This window comes from Marmota monax, unplaced genomic scaffold (genome assembly GCF_021218885.2).
Source record: "Marmota monax isolate L192 unplaced genomic scaffold, Marmota_monax_Labrador192_F-V1.1 WCK01_AAM20220418_F8-fsc00036, whole genome shotgun sequence".
Classification (NCBI taxonomy): Eukaryota; Metazoa; Chordata; class Mammalia; order Rodentia; family Sciuridae; genus Marmota; species Marmota monax.
This window is the reverse complement of record NW_026694491.1, coordinates 8,766,140-8,774,500: the sequence shown is the minus strand read 5'-3', so window position 1 is coordinate 8,774,500 and position 8,361 is coordinate 8,766,140. Positions and strand designations below refer to the sequence as shown.

The 8,361-nt window shown below is 40.4% G+C and overlaps 1 protein-coding gene across 1 annotated transcript; it reads right to left on the bottom strand.

Moving 5' to 3' along the window:
- Window positions 1-701: 701 nt before the first annotated feature.
- Ccer1 (coiled-coil glutamate rich protein 1) lies at window positions 702-1,928 on the bottom strand. The gene has a single exon (XM_046419255.1). It carries the CDS (start codon window positions 1,926-1,928, stop codon window positions 702-704), a length of 1,227 nt encoding a protein of 408 aa, XP_046275211.1.
- Window positions 1,929-8,361: the final 6,433 nt, after the last annotated feature.

Below are 8,361 nucleotides of genomic sequence, written 5' to 3'. Positions count from 1 at the left end.
TTGCAGTTACCTTGGATTTTAACTAGATGTGCAAGTTGACTTCTGACCATGGGGAATCCTCTCCATGCATGGATTATGGATTGTTGAGGCCATGGCAGATAACCAGTTCCACAGAAGCAACTTCATGTTCTTCTGAGGAAGATCCATAGCACTGTGGAATAAGGAATATAAATGAGCAATGCCACAAATGACTGAAAATGGGGTTACCAAAATACAACCCTCAAAAGTGAACTCTGAAGGTAGAAAATCTACAAGGAAAAATAATGTAGAAAAATTGGGTTTTAAAATGTCTTTAAGAGCACAAGTAGACATTCAATAGCCATCTTATGTGCTTAACCACATAACAGTCGAAATATTTTTTGATACCAAGGTCATTAAATTGCATGAATCAGATCAGTATTGCCATAATAAAAACACTCAATTGTCTAGAGGAGAAAAGAGCAAATGAAACTATTCAAACTGTAGCAATAAAATATTTGGCCTTTAATCACTTGCAATAAAATATTTGAAAGCTCCCCACCCCCACCCATAGTCATACACCAACACACCAATGTTTAAGCATTTTATAGTGGCCAAAGAAGGGGTTTACATAGATATGTTTATTAATGGAACTCACTTTTAAATTAGTTTTTAATAAGTTGCTAATCGATCTTAGCCTCAAAATTCAGTTCCATCCCATTCCTCAATTCCCTTCCAGATGTCTAGTGGTTAATGTCTTGTACCGTGAAGAGAGCTTCCTGTGGCACTTTGGGAATAATCTGTTCTGTGCTTAAATAAGTATAGTCTATAAAATTCTTTCTCTCTTCTTCTTCCCCTACTAGGATTGACAAAGGCATTTCCAGAGGCAAGTGATTTTCATCCTCTCTCTGCTCTTCCTCCTCCAGGCCCTCCTCTTCCATTCCCTCCTCTTCATCCTCCTCTCCTTGTTCAGACTCATCCACCTCCTCCTCATCCACCTCTTCTTCTGTCTCTCCATTCTCTGCCTCCTCTTCCTCTTCCTCCTCCTCTTCACTACCCTCCTCCTTTCCATCACACAGCTCCTCGTCACACTCCTCCTCATCCTCAATTTTCTCCTCATCAATTTTCTCCTCATCCTCTTCCTCCACCAGCTGCGCGTTGGGAGACTGCTTTTCCTCCTCTGGGGCAGGACTGAGGACTAGAGAGGGATTCTGCATGAAGCTATACAAAGTTTCCTGCAGCTCCGAGTCCTCCTCACCGCCGCTAGGGGGCGCGTCATTTCCGGTGGAGCCGGCCGGGGACGCCAAGCCTTCAGCCTGGGCTTGCTGCACTCGTAGCGCCTCCTGCTGGCGCTTCATCTTCTCTTGCTGCCGCATGTCCTCGTAGATCTGGTTCATAATGAACTGGGTGGTGTTCCGTGGCGCTCTCATGCCTGGCGCGCGCCACCCATACAGGTTGACAGGCCGCAGCAAAGCGCTCGCATCGGCCGGCGGGCTCTTTGGGGAGGAGCGGCGAGGGTGGCGGCGTAGGCCGCGGCCTCTGCGGCCCCAGCGCTTCTTCCTGCCTGGAGGCCTTGCCCAGCCTGGATTCCAGGGCCCACTCCAGCAAGAGCAGCAGCAAGGGCAGAGTGGGTGCAGACCATACACCCGGATCATGTGCATCTGGTAGGGGGGCTTCCGGAATCCTGCGGGAGGTGGGCACCAGGGCCCTCCGCAACGCCCCCAGTTGGAGTACATGGCCCAACAGGGCCGTCGGGGAGGTTGGAACCACGGGCCTGGACCGTAGTGCTGCTTGGGCTTTTTCCTGGGAGGCTCATACTCGGCCTTGGGGCCATAGCGGTACCGCGGCTTGTAAATCGGAGCACCTCGGCGCCTTCCATGGCAGGATGACCAGGTGTGTAAGGGGGCAGGGGATGACCAGCCGCCGCCCAGGTTAAGAGGGTCCTCCTTGTTGTAGAGGGTCTGGGTCATGGTTCAGGGAGCCCCCAAGAGGTCTAAATAGTAGCGTCCTAGAAGCTGCCAAGTTTGGCCAGATCTGATGGTTTGAAGAACCTCCTCAGCTTGTGTCTGAGGATGACCACATGCATGTGGCTGGGATCCTGCCTTCGTCTCTTTCCAGGAGGCCCCCCCTCTTCACCGCTTGCTCGTAGTTATCTCTTGTCCTTCGCACCTGGGTTGCCTTGCCCAGGTGGGTTGAGTGGGACTGGGGCTGGGTAAGGATGGTGGGGGAGGAAGGTGTTGGTTGGTGACACGCAGTGAGAGCTGCTCCCGGGTCCCAACACACACCCGCCTCAGCAGAGGCCTGGGCTGGGGACGGGGGAGCTAGTGGTTGCGCGTTACCTTGCCACTCCCTCTCAACCCAGGTGCTTCACTGTCGCGGTCCTGGCCGGACTGAGAGGCCACAGCCAGCCACAGCCTTTAAATACCGGCTGGGGGGCCCTCACGGGCCCACCGCGTCCTCGGTTGCCCAGGACGACAGCCAATCGGGATCGAGAGGTCCACAGGCGGGGTTCCGGCCTGGACTAGGTGTGCCTTGAACATTCGCAAGGGGCTTGTGACGCAGTGTTTGAGGGGTGTTGGGGGAGAGGCTGGGACTGGTTTTATGCTGCCCAACCCAAGCAACACTTTAGGGAGTTTGTTTGATCCTTTTGTATCATCTTGCGGATCAGGGATGTGGAAGATGGACTTTCAACTGAACCTGGGCAAGGGTGGGAGAACTCGGGTATAGACAAATAAATATTTTTACATCTTTTGGGGGTTCAGGATTCATCATATTTGAACAGATTACAAACATGTATTGAGTGTGTGTACTGAGTGCAGGTGTGCTTATGGCACTTAATCTTCTTGTCTTCTGATACATTGTTACCATATTTAAAAGATTAGGGAACTGGGGGGTTATTTTACCCCAGGTTGTGGAGCTAATGAACTTCAGGGATAGTATTTAAGACTAAATCTTTTTTTAACTCCGAGTTCTTAATGACATGGCTATACTACCAACCCAACTTAAATAGGATTTTTATGAAAGTAAATGTAAAACGTATTGGAAAGTATTTTGCGAATTGTAAAATACCATATGCATACGTTGACTAAAGAAACATTGTTACATCATGGGTTTGTTCTTGAGAATAGGAATATTCTGATTATGTCTTTCCGTTTGTCCCTTCACTGACCTTATAGCATACTTTGGGAGTTTTAGAAGTATTATCGTTAAGCATGTGAGTTTTGATTTAGCTAGATGTAATTCAACTTCAGCTCACCTTCCTAAGGCTCAGGTTCTTTGCCCATACCATTAGTCTGGTTCTGTTATATTAACAGGATTGTGTGAAGGATTAAATAAGGTATTCCGTTAAAGCACTTTGTATAATACCCATAAATACTTCATTACTTAGTTATCATCATTACCATACTTAACTACTTCAGGGCTACTTCAGTATATGTAAGAACACTTATCTTTGTGGATGATGTAACAATAGGCATCCCTACCACCCTGTGTTCTTTCCTTGTCCCACTTTGTAGAAATATCAAGGCTCACTAAGTGTGATCCTAGAGAAAACCAACCCAGAGTATTTATTTCCCTTTATTACTTTTCTGTAGTGAATAAAATTGTGAAAAATAGAAAACTGATTACTGGAACTTCCATCCATTAAATCCTAGGGAAGCAAAATTTGTGAAAGTCCTGAAGCTTGCAAAGATCATTTATGCACTGCTGGCTGGAAACTGAGAACAGCATGGGGGTTCTTGGATCAGGAGTCCAGAGTTACCTTGGGACCTCTGGACTCCACAGGCTTCACTCGATTGCACTTGCTCTTTGGTTTGCTGAAGATAAAACTTCTTGACTCAAATGCAGAGTGCTGACCCTAGTAGCCTTCAGCTACCCCTTCTAAATGCAGACTCATACCTTTGGCAGTTTAACCTGCTCTACTTACCTCAAAATGAATTGTGGTTGTCTGGGCTTATTTTTCTAAGGACATATGTCATACTATAGGGGTTTTAATTGAGACCTTTAAGAAATTGACCATATTACTGTAATGAAATTCTCATTACTCTCTTTTTGTTTTTTAAAAATGATGATTAGGGGCCTGGAGTTGTGGTTTAGTGGTAGTAAGCTTGCCTGGCATGTGTGAGGCCCTGGATTCAATCCTCAGCCCTCATATAAATAAATAAATAGATAGAAAGATAGATAAATAGAAAGATAGATAAAAAATAAATAAAAGATCCATTGACAACTACAAAATATTAAAACAATCATGATTGATTGATTTTACAGATGATTAAGTGCATCATGTTTTGATCAGCTGACTTTTCTACATACAATATTGGCTTATCTTTGTTATTCATTTTCCCTATTAAAATCAATATTGTCATACTCAACTCTTCTTATGTGAATCAGCTAAGTGTGATTTATAATTTTTACATTTTTATAAGATTGGGATTATACTACAGATTTTTTAAATTATCTGCTATATCACAGTTTACCACCAGAGTATGTTAAATATAACAGAAATCCAATTGAAGAATTTTTAAAGACACACTTTTAATTGACCTATATTCTTATTATACTGTTAAATGAAATATTCTAATTCAATATCAAAATGAAATATATTTACTATGTTATTATATTCTGTATTAGTTTTCTGTTGCTGCATTAAAAATTACCATAAACTTAGTTGCTTAAAACAACATACATTGTTTATCTCTTCCTTCCCAGAGGACCTAGAATAGCTTAGCCAAGCCCTCTACTCAGGATCTCAAACAAGCTGTAATCAAGGTGTTGGCTATTTCGGGTCCTCTTCCAGAGGCACAGTTTGGGAAAATATACTCCCAAGATCATTCATGTTAAAGGAGAATTCATTTACTTGTGGATCTATGATGAGGGCCCTTCCTTTTTGCTGTCTGTTGGCTGGAAGCCACATTTAGGATGCAGAGGCCACCCACAAGAGATCAAAGTTAGATTCTTGATATTGCCCATAGTTTCTTTCTATAGGCTTCTTTAACACAGATGCTCACTTCATCAAGCCCTGAAAGAGTATCTCCCTAGTTCTTCTTCGTCAGATGAAGATGCACACATAGATACTGTGTACGTGTTTATCATAATCATGGATGTGACATTTATGCCATTCATCATCTTTGCCATTCTTTTGGTTCAAAGGAAGGCTCAGAGATGCCAGCACAAAAGGTGCAAAAGGTGGCATGGGTGATTGCTGGGAAACACAAAACTATGAACACTGGAAAGCAGAAAATCATTAGGGGCGGTGACCTTCTAGTCAGTTTGCCATATATGTAAAGTAAATCCAGTAAAATGTCTAAAATATATCCTTTATAGTCCCCAATCACCAATTTATTTGGAAACTTTTAATGATGTTGGCATTGTGAAATTCCAGTAAATGCTGTATGTTGATATAGGTTATACTATGCTTTATGATGTGCAAAGAGAACATTAAGCTCATGTAAGTTAAAAACATTATAATCTTGGTGTGGTGTCTTTCTTTCTTTTTTTTTTTCTTTTTTGAGAGAGAGTGAGAGAGAGAGAGAGAATTTTAATATTTTTATTTTTTAGTTTTCAGCGGACACAACATCTTTGTTTGTATGTGGTGCCGCACACATGCCAAGCGAGCTCGCTACCACTTGAGCCACATCCCCAACCCCTCTTTCTTTCTTTTTTCTTTTTTTTCATTTATGTGACTTGAATGAATTCAAACACTTGGTGGCAGTAGTAGCTCAGTCAAAATTCAGCCAGTAAGCATCCATACCCAAAGCAAACTATGACAAGTGAACTCCTCACTGAAAAATTTTATCACAAATTCCATTTTTAAAATATTCTATATGGACAATAGTAATTATCATTCTTATGGCAAAGTGAAATTGGGCATACCTATTAGATTTAAGCATTTTAAATTTGACTTTCAAAGAAACTAACCTCAGCTGATTAAATCTATAAATGAAATTCTCCAGAAAGAAATTTGGTATAAGTGATATATTTTGTTAGATAATGAAATTCGATAAATAATTTTTAGATCAACCTATGCAACTAATGCTGCTCTATGTGATACAAATATAAATAAGTGATTAGAGCATATTATCCATGGTCAGAGGCTTACCTTTTTCCACTGCAGCCCCATACAGGAGTTTTTAAAAAGGTTGGCCCCATCTTGTGGTCACAGAGACTAAGTTCAAGATAGTAAGCTTTTCTAGCTTTTCAAAGGTGAGCTAAGGAATTTCAAAATTTTTCATTTCTTTCTCTTGTTAATTTGGGAAGTAGAGGGGCTAGTTTGCAATACTATGAAGTGTTTTGTCTATCAGGGAACACTATTATGATATCTCCCACTAATGAAACATCAAATCATTTTAAGGAAAATTTTAAAGAGAAAGTTAGTTTTGTGATAATTACAAAGAGTGTTTTGACACCTTTAAAGAAAAATGAAGAGGTCAATTTTAAACTCGTCATATTACTGTGTGTAGGTATTATTTGCTGGCACCTTCTGATATTAGTAATCCTACAGCAACTCAAGATTTTCAGAGAACTGACAAAAATTATACTAGTTATAACACCTCAAAACCATGTGTACTCAGTAATGATTAGATAGAAATTGTAACCTGGACAAGTTTGCTTAATTTTAAAGTATAAAATATTCCGGAGCAGTAGAATGCACCTCCTCCCCTTGGAAAAAAAGTCTGCAATATATAAAGGAAAACTGACATGTAGCAATTTAGGGCAATAAATAGTATTATTAAGACACATACATTGTGTTTGCTTAGAGGTCAGTTGTAAAGTTAGAGCTGTCAAGGAACAATGTGATATGTTTGAAATGGCCACTTAAGTATGATTAGTTAGAAAGATTGCTAAAATATAGTCATTTCATTTCAAGGCTCTAAATAAGCACTTCTCCCTTCTACAGTTCTTGGTAAACAGCAACTGCAAAGTAGCCTTGTGAGTGTGTAATCACATAAACTTGATTCATTAAATGTTACCAATGTTCCTTATTATTGACATTGCTACCATTGATATTTTCTGTGCATTTCTAGGAAGATTTAAGGATAGAAAAAGAAGTCATCACCCATGGGGAGTTACCATTTGCTTACTACTACTACTAGGACTTGGAGATATGATAAGCAAAATTTTAAAGATGGCTATTTAGGATTCCTGACCTCTGTTCTTCAAACATTCATCAAAGTATTCTTAAAATTTTTTTTGCAGATATAAAGTCCCAAAGCAGTTGACCTTAAGTATGAAGGTTAACCAGGTGGGTGTGACCCTAACAATGAGAACTTTAAAGAAAGATTTTGTCTTTGTTTTGTTTTTTTTTTTTTTTTTAATTTTTTATTGTGGGTTGTTCAAAACATTACAAATTTCTTGACATATCATATTCCACACTTTGATTCTAGTGGGTTATGAACTCCCACCTTCACCCCATACACAGATTGCAGATTCACATCAGTTACACATCCATTGATTTAAAAATTGCCATACTAGTGTCTGTTGTGCTCCGCTGCCTTTCCCATCATCCACCCTCCCCCGAAAGATTTTGTCTTTGAATAGAAGAGTGCATCAGAGAGATTAGAAAGCTAAGTAAGATTCAAAGTGCTATTATTAGATTTTTGAAGATGGAAGTTACCTTGTAATTAGGGATGGGTGTCCTCTAGAAGATGGGAAGTGCCTTTGGCTGATAGCCAGGAATTAGGAACCTCAGTCCTGCAACCACAGGAACAAATTCTTCCAGCCTTTTAAATGAGTTTGGATGTGGGTTGATTCCATATCTCCAAGAAAGAGCTCAGCCAAGGACACTTGCATTTCAGTGTGATAAATTCCCAAGTAGAGAACTTACACAAGTCAAAAGGAACTTCAATCAAGAGAAGTGTCAGATAATAAATGGGTGTAGTTTAAGCCAAGAGTTTTGTTGTACTTTTTGTTATATAACATATATATAATTTTGCTATTTTTAATTCTTTACGGAATTAATATTTTTTATTTATTATTAATATTTAGTCTGGTTACAGTAATGTAGCTATGAGGGTGTGTATCTAAAATGACAAAGCAAAAAATCAGTTTTTAAATGTCACTGGTTTGTGGTACTTGATGTTTGGATGGTTAAGATGTTCAGTTTTGGGGGTATTCAAAGTCTGATTAAAGTCATGATTGGGCTGGGGATGTGGCTCAAGCGGTAACGCGCTTGCCTGGCATGTGCGGGGCACTGGGTTCAATCCTCAGCACCACATAAAAATAAATAAAAGAAAGATGTTGTGTCCACCGAAAACTGAAAAATAAATATTAAAAATTTCTCTCTCTCCTCTCTTCTCTTCTCTCTCTCTCTCTCTCTCTCTCTCTCTCTCTCTTTAAAAAAAGTCATGATTACTTTTCCTCCCTAGGGTTCAAGAAAATTTATCACATACTTTTTCATTATTAGAC